Genomic DNA, 13318 nt, shown 5'->3' with positions numbered 1-13318 from the left:
TCTGTGTCAGAATCACCATTAGGAATACATTATTCATACCTGTATCATCTAATATTCATAAGCCTACCAGCAGAGCACTTTGGACAGTTTTCAATGTTTGATCCTTTAAAACATTCACATACTGTCCATCCCATGGGATCCTGACATATCATAAGTTCTCTTGCAGCAATATCCTGACAAATGACAATTCACAAAAGCTGTGTCCCTTTTAGCTGACTTGGAAGTCTGCCAGCTATAGATTGTGAAACGTAACAGTCAACTATTGAGACAACTGAGAAGTCTCCTCGCTTTTCAAAAGATTGTCAGTGTGGCCTTCAGACACTTCTCCATGGCTCAGTGCCAACTGTAGGCTAGTCAAGTAAGTGTCACTGTTGGATTAGCAGTGCCCAAGAACAGAAAAATTATGAGCTTCCAGTATTCCACTACTGATGTTTTTCAAGTAATTACAACCACAAGTTCCCGTGAATGCCTTGACATTTCCTCCATACTCTAGCATTTTAGTTAATTGGGTTTTTTTCCTGGTGATGGATGACTTTTATATCTGAGCCTCATCTGAGGTTTGCTTTGCTTGTTAGGGAACGTAGAATGAAATACTGTAGGATATTATTAAGATTTCAAAAGAATATTTTCTACTTCCAATTTCAGCTTCACATTAGCAAATTTCACTGGCTGTGTAATAATTTCTTACATGCTGACATTATTATGTGACACGCATTCAGAAAAAACAGGTGTAGCTGGTAGTCACCACTCCATGTGCCACATACAATCAGATAAAACGAAAGTTCAGAATTCATATACCCGGTATGAATGACTGTACAAATGCTGTAAACAGCGCACCATGTTAATGAGATGACAACCACTACCTTCTACTTTGTATTTTATAGTACACACACGTAGGTTTTTTACACTTCATACCCCAACTTTACAAAAATGCAAATAGACACATAACAGGCAAAACAAAAACTAAAGAAAAACCCACATTTTTGAAAACAAGTTGCAGATTTTCTTGTTAAAAGGTCAAGCAGTTGCTGCTTGAACTGTCAGCACATGATGTAACTTGAAGTCCAACACAAAACTGACTTATGTAAGTGATGTTATTCTAATTATGCAATACCCCAAACTAAACCAGCCATTTTTGTCTTGCTATATACAGTTTAAAAATAAACAGCCTAAACATGAGAACTCTGCTGTGCCAAGCATACCTAACAATTCACACCATCAGCTAGAAATTAACAGAGTTCTACTTAAAATGCTGTGATTTACACTAGGGATTTTTAATAAATTTAATTAGTTTCCTATATTTAAGCAGAGTGTACTAAGAGCAAATTATCTCCTTTAGCACAAAACACTGAAACAATGAAAAAGAAATGAGTCAAGCCATCTTTTTAAATCAATTCATGCTAAGGTATGTGCTAATCCCAATATGCACTCTAGTTAGATATAACCATATGAGTACCCTCAGCGAATTTAATCAGAACTGCCTGCAGCAAATCAAGACCACAGTCATTATTCACATTTGCTATTTCAACATCACACTGGTAAAGAAAAAAATGGCAAAGCTGCCCCAAACAGTATTCACTGGGTCTTTTAAAATCCTACTCTTCGTACCTTTACAAGATTCACTTGTGTGACACTCATTAAACATATGCAGTCCTTATGTTTGTGAGGGGAAAACAGGAGAGGAAAATATTTCCAGATTTACAGAGCCCAGCACCTTTACAAGTTTTCCAGTTACCTTTAAAATAAAATAGAATCATGTGGAATTTCTAATAGCTGGCTCTCTCAAGGGTAGGAACTTAATCTGAATATGCTTGAGGCATTCAGTCAAAAGTTCATTCCATGTTTTGAAATTCAGATCTCTCACTAAATTGGACTGGAAGTGCTGTAAAAATAGTTTATTCTCTTGTTATTTCATTACTTCCACAACTGTTCCCAAGTCAATCTCCTAATTATTGAAAAGCATTAGAAGACAAGGATAATTTCAACTTTGTCAATTATGTAAGGATTCAACTGGGCTAAAAAGATTATGTCCTGCAAACAGCATAATTCTGTGCAGAAAAATATTTCCTTGTTGATAACAGATATTTGACTTCTTAGCTTCTGTGCCGATTTCACAAACCACTTTTGCTGACAAAGTAATATAGACAACCGTAAGATTTTTTTAATGAAACTTTAGCCCATCGAATTTTTTTGAAACAGTGGCTGAATATTCAACAGAAAGAGTGGTCTGAGGCTGAGTTTACACTCTCAGCCTCTCACTGTTTACAGTTAACAGCAGGACAGGGACAGAAACTGCCATCAGAAACTTTAGCTTTTCAGTTTGAAAGTGGAAATCTTGAAAATTTCCCTAGAGAGAAGTAAACTTCAGTAAAGAAACCTGAAGGCTGCCCACCAAACAGAACTATCCACCTCTAGTTAGCTCTGCAATGAATTGCTTCTCTGAGGAAATTACTTGGATAGGCCATTCGCATTCAGGCATACACCCCCCTAAAAATATCACTAAATCAGGTATTATTCTGTGAGTGCAATCACATTTGAAACCAAATCAAGAATTTAAGAGTGATCTTACAGAAGAGGATAGAAGCATCATCCCCATCTTACAGACAAATGCAAACAGGTTGATTAAACAACATTTTCATGGCAATTCTAGTAATTCCTGCAATTCTGTGACCTATAGCCATGTTTTAACATGCGTGCTGTAGTCTGTCTTCACTAGAGAATCATCTCCTTTGAAAGACATTATGTTTCCAGAGAAGGAAAATCTGATAAATTTCTCTTACCTGGCAAAAAATGATGCTGCCACCGAGGTGCCTGTGGATACTTCACTGGCAACATATGTGCTCTGGGGAGCAGGGAAGCTGTACAAGGAAGGTTTATCTGCATTGTAGCGGTTCAACGCGGCTTCAGTCAGGCCCTCTCGACTAGTCTCTGTCATAAGCTGAGATATCTGAAGACAGAAAAAAAACCAAAAATGTCATCATCTAGAGCTCACTAGCTGACCCCTCTTCATCCCAAGGTGCCTCTGGGTTGCATATGGAGTAAGAGAGGCACTTCATTCACTACATCTTTGCTGCTCTGTGAACAAGTTTATTGCTTCTGTCATGCTAATCTACACTACTTTAGTTCAGCTCTAACCTTGCCTTCATTAAAACTAGTGGGATAAATTCATCCTGTTACTAATGTCTATGGCTTTTCATTCATATGGAAAAGAAAGAGTCAACCATAATGCTTACTTGGTTTTACCTCAGGGTACAAGACAGCTTAGAAATGTATAAGATATTTTTATTTTATTTCAGAGAAAAAAAATGTATCAGTTTGCCTTTGTAAAATAGCAAAGCATTTTTGTTGACCTTTCTTCAGAAAAGCCAGCATGCAGCATAGGAAGGAATCCTGTGTGATCGCAGGCTAGTTATCGTCTCTCTGGAAAATTGGGATCACCACTCACCTTCGTTGGCTTTCTGATAAGGTTTTAAGCACCCTATGATTTCATTCTTCTGATGGTCTATTTAACATTTTTCCCCATGGTAGGAAGTCTCATATCAGCCTTTCATTTTCTGGGAGAAGTGAAGTTCAACCAGACTTGACACAACTCTCCTCAGATTAACTGAAATATCTTTATTGATTTTACAGAAAGCTGGGTTGGCCCTGTTGAAACACCTCCTCAAAATTGTGCTTTCAGCTTATTGACTATCACAGCTGCATAAACTTAGTGGTGTGATGTCACCTACTGTACTTCATGCAATTCCTAGCAACTTCCCTTTCTTCCTCCCTTCGTTTCAACCACAAATAGCTTTTCTTCCCCTGTACATGTCATGGAATTGCAATATATGCCTAAAAAGAAGCCTCCCAAATAATGGCTAGCAAGCATTGAAGGCATAGCTTCCTTTCTGCTGCAAAAGGTTTGCAAGAACCAGTCTCTCACCTGTTCAATTTCAGTTCTCCTGCCTACCCTTGTTACCACATTAACAACAGAATATCTTTGTGAGGCATTCCAAGAAAGTACTCAAGATCATCCTGTAGTTATTTTTCCACTTAGGCTTGCTTTATTTCAGCTGTTAAACACTCCAGTTATTAAGGCAAAGTTGAGGACCTGTGATTTGTATGTAGGAGGGGAAAAGACATGATATGGCAGCATTTTTTAGATCAACTATCAAGCCATCTCTGTTTATTTTACAGAGAACTGCTACCCATTCTACTATGGCTAAGAAGATAATCTAAGCATTTATTCTTATTTTACATATATATATTTTAGGCCAATCAGCTATACTACTTCAAGAACAGGAACACTAAACTAGCCAGTTTATTCCATGAGGAACCAGTAAAACTGCTGAAAGCGCCCCTACCATGTTAGTCACATGCTGAGCCCTTCTAATTTACTGACTGAAAGAGCATTGCTTTCAGAACACTGTAGTTGAAATTCTGGACTTAAATCATCTCGTACTACGGTTAAACAGGAATTTAGGCTAGCTGCCAGGACACCCACTAAATTTCCAGCATGCAGGCAAACAGACATTTGCTCTTCAGTATTCTGTTAACCTATGTATGTCCACTTGGGGCGTCCAATACACTTGAATTCACTAAACAGTAACTCCTCCAATTTTCTGTAACTTTTACTAACTCAGCTATTTAGATTTGCAATGAACTGGCACAAGATTCTGCCCTATTCCCTCAAATTAGCCTGAGATGAATTTTATCATCTACCATGTTGGGAACCGCTAAGCAGACAGTTAAGAGGCTCTCCCTTCAGGGCAGAGTACACATACAAACCTAACCTCGTCTTAGTCCATTCAATTCACATAGCTGAAATCAGGGATAGATCACCATTAATTGTTATTGCTGACAATATAACCAGGAAGTGCTACTTACTTCATGGCAACCTGACAGCAGTTTAAAAGTTGATGAGTTGACTTCTCTCAACTGCAATCTCAGTTGCAATTATAACTTCCCTGTCGCCTGCCAAATAAAAATTTGCAGCTCCAAATACAAATTTCCACACCCAGTGCAGCACACATCTATTGGCATCAGCAGAACACCTAAAGCTGCAAGATGGGGATGGGGGGGACAGGGATTGAGGCATTTCAGCTGACTGCAAAACAGAAAAGGATATGAACATGTCTCAGTGTTTGGGACATCCAGAAAATATCCACCATAACATGGGCACAAAAGCAGTAACTGAACAGTTTGTGTGATTATAGAGACTTTCAGGTCACCCACACCCATATCCACAAGTCCTATTAATGTGAAGAGCACAGAGCAAACAGAGCAATAAAAGGCTTCAAACTGATTGTGCGCATTGCGTGAAAGGTATAACTCTCAAGCTTTCCCTAAAGCTTAATGAGTTCATGAGGTTTTGCATAACTAATTCTTAAGTAAGAGCACTTCAAAATAATCAAATACTTACCAACAAAGAGACATTCCTTTAGATTTAGATTTAGAAAGATATAAATATAAACCATTTCTCCCCCACGCACTCAGAGAGAAACAGATTTTAGTTAGCAAATGGAATGTTAATGCTTTTTAATAAATGGGGATGAAGATCTTAAAAAGCCTGTATTTAGGTGGTCAAATTTTCTTATAATAAAATGTAAAGGAACTGAAGAAGAAACTGGACATAACCAAACATAGAGATTCTGTATTTGTGGAGTACCACACTATCCATAGGACAGAGAGAAAAGAGAAATAAATAATTCTCACTTTAGGAATTGCATATACCACAAATAGATGCAGAATGGATTGTTTCTATACAAATGCAGGCTTTTCAGTAGTACTGCTATTTTGTCATGTGTCCTGCACAACAGTCCAAGTATTACAGGGATGGTCAGCTGCTCAGATTGAAAGCTGAAAAACATCCATATGGTACTGACCACCAGAGCCTGCTGGAGAGGCAGCAGCTCTCCCTCCTGCTCATTCACACAGCTTGCTTTGTTGCACAAAACAGGAAGCTACTGTTGACATTGATATTGATGTATTATCTGTGAAATGCAGCATTCCACTGTAAACAGCCATATCGGAGGGTCCTCCCAGTAACCGTGGATGGACATTCATAATAGGGTATGTTGGGCTTGTTAAGCACCCTCTTGATCGTGGGGCTCCAGGAAAACACTATGTCTGCTTTCCTTACCCATGCTGGAACACCTCCTGGGCAAAAATCCATTTCTCAGTGTGGACTCTCTCATAACAAAATCTCCAAATGCACATACTGTCTGTTCTAAGGCTCCACTGATTTACTGTTTGCCTCAGCAGGGACACTTCCTAGCTGGCAGCATATCACAAGGACACCAAAATGGGAACACACTTTATTTTACCTAACACAAGATACAGACAAATTACGACAAAAAAAAAACTTGCTTAAGCCACAGTCCAGGACCAACTAATCCAGAAATGGTTTCCAGTCTTAGCAGTTGTTTACTTTGTCTGGTAATGTGGGATTGTTCTCTCCAGAAGCAATGAAACTTCCCTAACTTTCAAACTACTCTGCTATCACTTATCTGGGATGTCTGCAACATCACTTGATATTATTATACAGGTAAAAGAAAAGCACACAGAAGTACATTGTGATACTGCGGCACTCGTAACATCAAACAAAACATCAGGCTTTGCTTGAACAAGTTCTTCAAGTCACTTTGTTGCTATCTTCTATATAAGCAAGAATAGGACAACAAACTAGAACTTGATATTTGATTATGGAATTGTCCTTTGGTCACGCAGCCAGCAGAGGTGAAGGGAAAAGACAGTGCTGTGCCAAATTCTGGGCCAGGCTGAGACACTTTTTTGCATCCAGTACTTATCAGAGTACTGTTTATACCATACAAATTTGTTCACCTGGGTCAATCCACAGGCTGAGTACCTACTAGACACATGCCCAAGACATTTGACTATTAAATGCTCATCTATTCCCAGAGTTCAATACATATACATAAAGTAGGGGGCAGAAAGAAGTCGAGATTATTCATATATCCAGAGATTACTGAATTCAAGTCAGTTCTATTACACTTATTTCTTTTGCTTCATAGACTGGAGAGCACAGAAATCATTTAAACTATTATACCAAACTGAAGAGTGGGCTTTGGAGGTAATCTTACCATCTCATTTACTCTGTCCTCCAACCACAGCACTAAATTATCCCTTCCTCCTCTGACACTGGTTGCTGAAATTTGCACATACAAATGGCACCAGGATGTATCAAGCATAAAAATACAACAGAGGTTTCCACAGCTTTTAGAGAATTTCTCTCTTTCCCCATCCCAGTTTAAGTGACACAGTTGAAAGTTACACTTTGAACATTAACAAATTTGGGCTTTTTAAATTTTTTCTTTTTTTCCCCTCCAAAAACATATGCCTGGCAAATACAGTTCATGTAGATCTGCCTCTTCAATGTCACTACTAGTAGGAGAGTAGTAACTCTCCTGGATTTAAGGGGAAAAGAAGAATCAATTCCTCAACTCATTTTCCCTTCTCTTCTGTGAGTACCCACATAGGATATACATGAGGCTTAAGGTCAGTTAATAGGATATACTTTGAGAAATTCCTTTATTGAATTGTTGGCAGCTCATCACTGCCTGGAAAAGCAACAAAAAAACAAAGCATGGAACAATGCAACCTTTCATGCCTCAATAAAAACCCTTTAAGTGCACACTGAACAAGACAGATATCCCTCCCAAGGCCCTTTTTTTTATCCTGTCTCATAAAAGCAAGGCATCTATTAAGCTCCTCTTTCACTGCTTTCTGACAGTACATAGCAAGAGCTGGTGATAAGTCATGATTTAAATTCTTTACTTCATAGGAAAAAGATGGCTCTGCAACTAAACCACAGGTGTGAATCAGGCAAAATTCTCTTCCTATTCCAGTTAAAGAGTCACTCTACATATAAGATTTGCCATCATGCAGTATGAGATTAACTATATTTACATAAGGGTATTTTAAAGCCAAGTTCAATAATGTTTCTAAAGCTCCTAACTGAGGACCCCAACTGAAATGACTGTACAAATGGAAGTTAGCATTTCTGAAACATGTGAAACATCCTTTGCTCTGGATGTAGTGAAGCATTTAAGAGCAGTCCCAAAATCTGGCCAATGACTGATGAATGAACTGGATACACAGAAATATATGAAATGTAACCATGTCTGAAGCCAAATTCAAGGTACAAATCTGTGTTCAAATTTGCTATAAAGCAATCCTCAGTGTCCAGAGATCCTAATCTCAGGGGAGAAGCTCACTAGCGAGAAGCTGCTTAAGGCAGAAAGCTCTCTTTCATAAACACACACACTCATGAATGACTTCTTTGGCAATCCACTTTTGATTCAGAACAGCTCTGAATTTTCCTCCCAGTAAACACTGATGAAATTACTTCCTGGTTTATTTTAGACAGCAAATGTCTACATTAACAGAGAAAAAGGTTCTTCTTGAAGACCCCCTTTAAAAGGTAAGCTGAGGGAAGCTTTAAAGGATACTTTTCTCAAAGCTTTAGCCACCAAAAACATCAGAAATACTTATAAACCTGCTTATAACACAAGCCTAACAGCTTAATTTCAAGTTTTCCATTACGCATAATAAGGTGTTCTGGCTTTTCTAAAATAATAATCTTTTACCTTCTGTCCAATTCTTTTTGACTCTTCACAGATTACTTTCAGTCATAACAAGATAAAGTTATTCATCCTGTTTGGCTCAAGGAGCCTGGTTTCAGCTTTATGGGAGTGATGAAACAAGAACTGGGAGAGGCATCCCATTGTACATCATTCACGTGTCCTTCTGACACATGTCTAGAACATCAATTTTCACCCAAGCACTAAGAGACCCTGGTTTTCCTGGGCTTGACCTACTTGTAGCAATTCTTACAGGTTGAGACAAGAACTCCAATTTACAAATTAGTTTTGAAAACTGAAATTAAAAAAATCTTTCACTTCCTTTAATGTATAGGAGTTCACATCTGATGTGACAGCATGGTGGAATACAGACAAGACAAATAACTTAAGTGTTCAGTAAGCTGTAGTGCTTCCCAGCCACTACAAATTTCAGCAGAATTACAGTAACTTGCCTATGGGAAACAAACAGCATCAGAAAACAGATCAGGAGCTCAGTGGTCTCTGCTGAAGAGACTTCTTGGATTAATGAAGGAAGTATTGGAGCTCTACTGCACATAGAGAAGGCATCTCTTAGCATTTTAATGTATCAGTAAGTAGTAGATCTAGCTATTTTATCTGAGCCCTTCTGGAAATACTGACTTCATCTCTTTTGCATAACATGGAAGTTCTGCACTCAGCTTTGTGCAGCATAAATTTATGTATCATAGCATTCAAAGGACAAGGTGACAGCTGGGATCCACTGTGTTCAGTGCCAAAAAAAAAAAAAAAACCAAAAAAAAACCTGGAAATGCGGATAATTTGACATTTACTATATTTCATTTTCATGATTTGAGAGTGTTGTTGGGAGAGCTCAGAATGTGAAAATAGGAATGGGAAATACGTAAGAGTCGGTTTCAGATATTGTTGTTAAACACAGCTTTAAATGTTTTGAGGTAAATCTGGTAGAAATTTACTTAGCCACCATTAAACTGACCTTTGAAGGTCCCTTCCAACTCAAACTATTCTGATTCTATGATTCTATGAAATGGGGGATTTGGGGTGAAGGAGTAGAGAGAAAGAGGAATCTTGTGCTGTCAACACAACTATCAATTAATTTTAATGCATCCTTCCCACAGCAAAAAGGAACAATTACACCATTTAATGAGAGCAACTTGAAAGTGGTAGGGATTTGATAAGTCCATCATCTTTAATATACCACAGAGTACCAAGGACATACTCTGCATCTGTCACTAATCACTCACTACAACACAGGTGACATTTAAGGAACTGTTCAGGAAAAAAATCCACCTTTAGAAAAAATAATTTTGAAACAGTAGCAGGTTCCTGTAGCTAAGGGCACTGGCATAGTCTCATAGCATCTTGCCATTTGATTGTGACCTTTTTCTCTTACAGCAGAATACTAAGCTGCTATAGCTCCAGATCAGTGCAACTGCTGATAAAGACACAGTGCGAAGAAGAGCAAGACAGCAATTCCTGATAGTCCTTTCGTGTCAAAAGAGTATGTTCTATGAGGAACAGGCTGAAAAAAGACATGCATAATGTCTGCTGCATTCAGGCTCTTTCTTGGATGTAAACATACCTGATGGATGATGACTTGGCTTCGCGAGCGAAGATTTGGGAAGGGCTTTAACCACGCTTACTACAGGCGCGATGACCAAGGGCATGTGGGATATGCAAATCTGGTTGGAAAAGGGTGCTTAGGCAATCAGGGAGTGTCCAACCAGGACTGTCATCTCCTGAGTAATCTCAAGCTACCCATGTACTGGTCCTCCCGCATGCCAGGTTGGATCTGCAGGTTCCCACGCACCTTGTCACCTGCCATTTCGACCCTCGCCCGTCCATACAGACAGGTGAGAGCAAGCCCTTCCAGCCTGCACAGTGGATTTTTTAGGTGAAGTGCAGCTTGCACAGAACTGGCCCCACCCTTTACACCTGAGGTTTAACTGCCACGGCCTAGCTAGCTAGGATGGTGACAGCAAAGTCCTCAGGTCGTAGGTTTTGTAAGAGTGTCCTTCTCTTCGATGGAAGACCATACAAGGCCAGACGAGCTCCATCAGCCCGGGTGTGAAGATAGGAGTTCTCCTTCTCCTGTGAGGAAGGCCTGACTTTGCTAACGAAGATTCGGGAAGACCTTTACCCACACATTCTGAACAAGACTGTCATCTCCTGGGTCAATCACAAGCGATCGATGATGCAACAGCACAACATCAAGCATCTAGGTGGGATTCTGACTCAGCACATAACTTGTGTCTAAACACAAAACAGCACACCTTAGAAAGAGTGAGGAGTTTTAATAGGCAAATCTCTGGGATGGCAAGAATGATGTTTATGCTTTGTATTTCACAAATTAGACTGTATTTAGCATAAACTACTTTTACTTAAACATCACTTAGTTATCATGAGAGCACCCAGAGCTTAATTGCAACCTCCAGCTTCCTGCTGTCCAAAAGAAATATGACCTTTGACTGTTGCAGGCACCTCCCATGTCCCTCTAAAAAGAAGACACTATTTAGCACAGATATAGTGCACTCCTCAGCACAGATGAAATTCCAGTTGCCCAGATGTGGGCACATCCTCCCATCAAAGCTGTTATGAAACAGTTCATTCCATTTCACACTCAAGAACTAATGCCATTAAATGGAATATTTGACAAAAAATCACTGAATCTCTTAAGATCAGCTACTTAAAGGCTGACCCAACAGCCGATCAGACATCCAGATAATGGTGGATTTCTATATTGTAAGACATTTTCCTCTGATTCTTCCTCCTAAGAGTTCTACCTTACAAAAGAGTGTTTTTTTTATTTATGCTATATTTTACATTGCAAATAACAAGACAATTCTTTCAGCCATCCAGTATTCTCCCTCTTACTTTCATGCATACACTCAGTGCTATTGTGCCATAGCTTTTGAACTGAAAAGCAAAGCAAACCAGACAAAACCAAAACCATACAGCATAACAGTGCTGCCTGACAACCTGAGTTAATTCTTGAGCGCACTTTCCTCAAAACCAAGTAAGAATAGCACTGGCAACAACAAAAGCTTTGTCATAAAACAGGAACTCTGCACTATTAAGCCTATGACAATGGTTCATTTACTTGATCAACAAATTCCCATACAGACCATAGCTTAGTAAACAAAAGTTGATGGACATTCCCAAGCAACCTCCACCACTCAGATGTGAAGTACCTAGGTTCATTTTCATTTGGCTTAGAAATGAAGTAATTTTTCTTAGTTTTCCAGTGCCCTCCTGAACTAACAAAATCCATGAGCAACCTTGTCTCATGGAAGATGTCCCTGCCCATGGCAAGGGGGTTGTAACTGTATGATCTTTAAGGTCCCTTCCAACCCAAACCATTCTATGATTCCCAGTTGGCATATTCCATTATTTATTCTCCAAATGAAAAACAGGAACAGCATCTAGCAAAGAGAGGTTCTGGTCTCAATTTTGTGTGTCTAGGCATTTCAACAATGCAAAAAGATACGGTGCAGCAACACAATAAAACTGCTTGCTTTGTCATCAAGAAGACAACAACAACATGGCAATCTGTGGGAAAGCTCAGGCAGCCTTTAGCTTTCAGGGTTTTTTTAAACCTACTTTTATAAAGTTGTGAATTCTCTAAATTGCCTGTATATCTTGTTGCTATGTTATAAAGCTGTGCAGCTGGAAATTAACTGGATCTTTTTCTACTATGACTTTTCATTGCTATCAGATTAGTACCATTTTACAAGAGAAAAGGCCTTACTTTTGTGCGACTCAGTTAAAGTTGATTTCATACATCCAGATTCAACCACACTATAACCCTTTGTTGCATCAGCTACATTTTAAGACCTCAGCAGCTGGGCTAATTGTGCCAAACTAACTGGCGCAGCAATGACGAGTGTGTGAAGCCTATGAAAGATGAGCATGCCTGATTTCTGTCTGTACACATGGGGAAGCAGCTAAACGAAGTGCCTGCACTTTGAAGCTGAGGTACAAGTCTCTCTAGTTCACTGTATGAAGGAGTAATATATTTGTTATGAAAACAAACTTAAGTTTCTCTAGTCAGTTACTAACCTGCCAGCAACAAGCCATCATAAGAAGTTCAAATCTTACTGTAGCTGTTTCCCTATCACAAACAGCAATCTGTAAGCCACTGACCTTTCACTTGCCAGTTGACAAGAACAGCCCTAAGCTACCAGAGTGTGTCAGCATGCGGGCTTAACTTAAATGGCATTGTTGACCCAGAAAGCAACCTCTTTCTATAGCTACCAAGAGAGTAAGCAATAAAAACCACCATTAGTTTTTCCACATGTAGGTGTATGAACTGGCCACCATTAGTTTTTCCACACGTAGGTGTATGAACTGGATCATTAGTCTTTATTTAAAAGACATATGGACAAGTTCAACCATGAAAAGATGAGGAAAGAAAACTACCTTCATTTCCAGTATGAAAAAAAAATCTGACAGGCTTACAGATTCCTGCAATGGTTCTTGTACAAAAATGTGACATAATGAAAATTCAGCCCCTACACAAAATCGCCTCAAGATCTGACCTTTTTGGGGGATAAGATCAGTACACATCTGAGGGGTCTCTTACCCAACTGCTCATGGAAAGGTGCTTGGGTTTGACCCCCAAGGATCTAGCAAATGCCTTGAATCTATTTAGAAACAAGTACCATTTCAGTGACTTCTCCATTAAAAAAAAAAAAAAAAAAAAAAAAAAAGAATGTTAACTTTCCTATAAACTGCTGCCA

General features: G+C 39.0%; 1 protein-coding gene across 1 annotated transcript in view; it reads right to left on the bottom strand.

The window, feature by feature from the left end:
- Nucleotides 1-13318, bottom strand: part of KIF26B (kinesin family member 26B) — a 295966-nt gene that overhangs the window by 168042 nt on the left and 114606 nt on the right. Inside the window, exon 4 of the mRNA XM_061365793.1 lies at nucleotides 2781-2947. Coding sequence (XP_061221777.1) covers nucleotides 2781-2947 — 167 coding nt within the window. The remainder of the gene's footprint in view (nucleotides 1-2780; nucleotides 2948-13318) is intronic.

This window comes from Neopsephotus bourkii, unplaced genomic scaffold, assembly GCF_033783945.1.
Source record: "Neopsephotus bourkii isolate Nb327-2 ecotype Australia unplaced genomic scaffold, CSIRO-AGI_Nbou_v1 NB_1292, whole genome shotgun sequence".
NCBI lineage: Eukaryota > Metazoa > Chordata > Aves > Psittaciformes > Psittacidae > Neopsephotus > Neopsephotus bourkii.
Note: the sequence above shows the minus strand (reverse complement) of the source record. Positions and strands in the feature narration are given on the sequence as shown.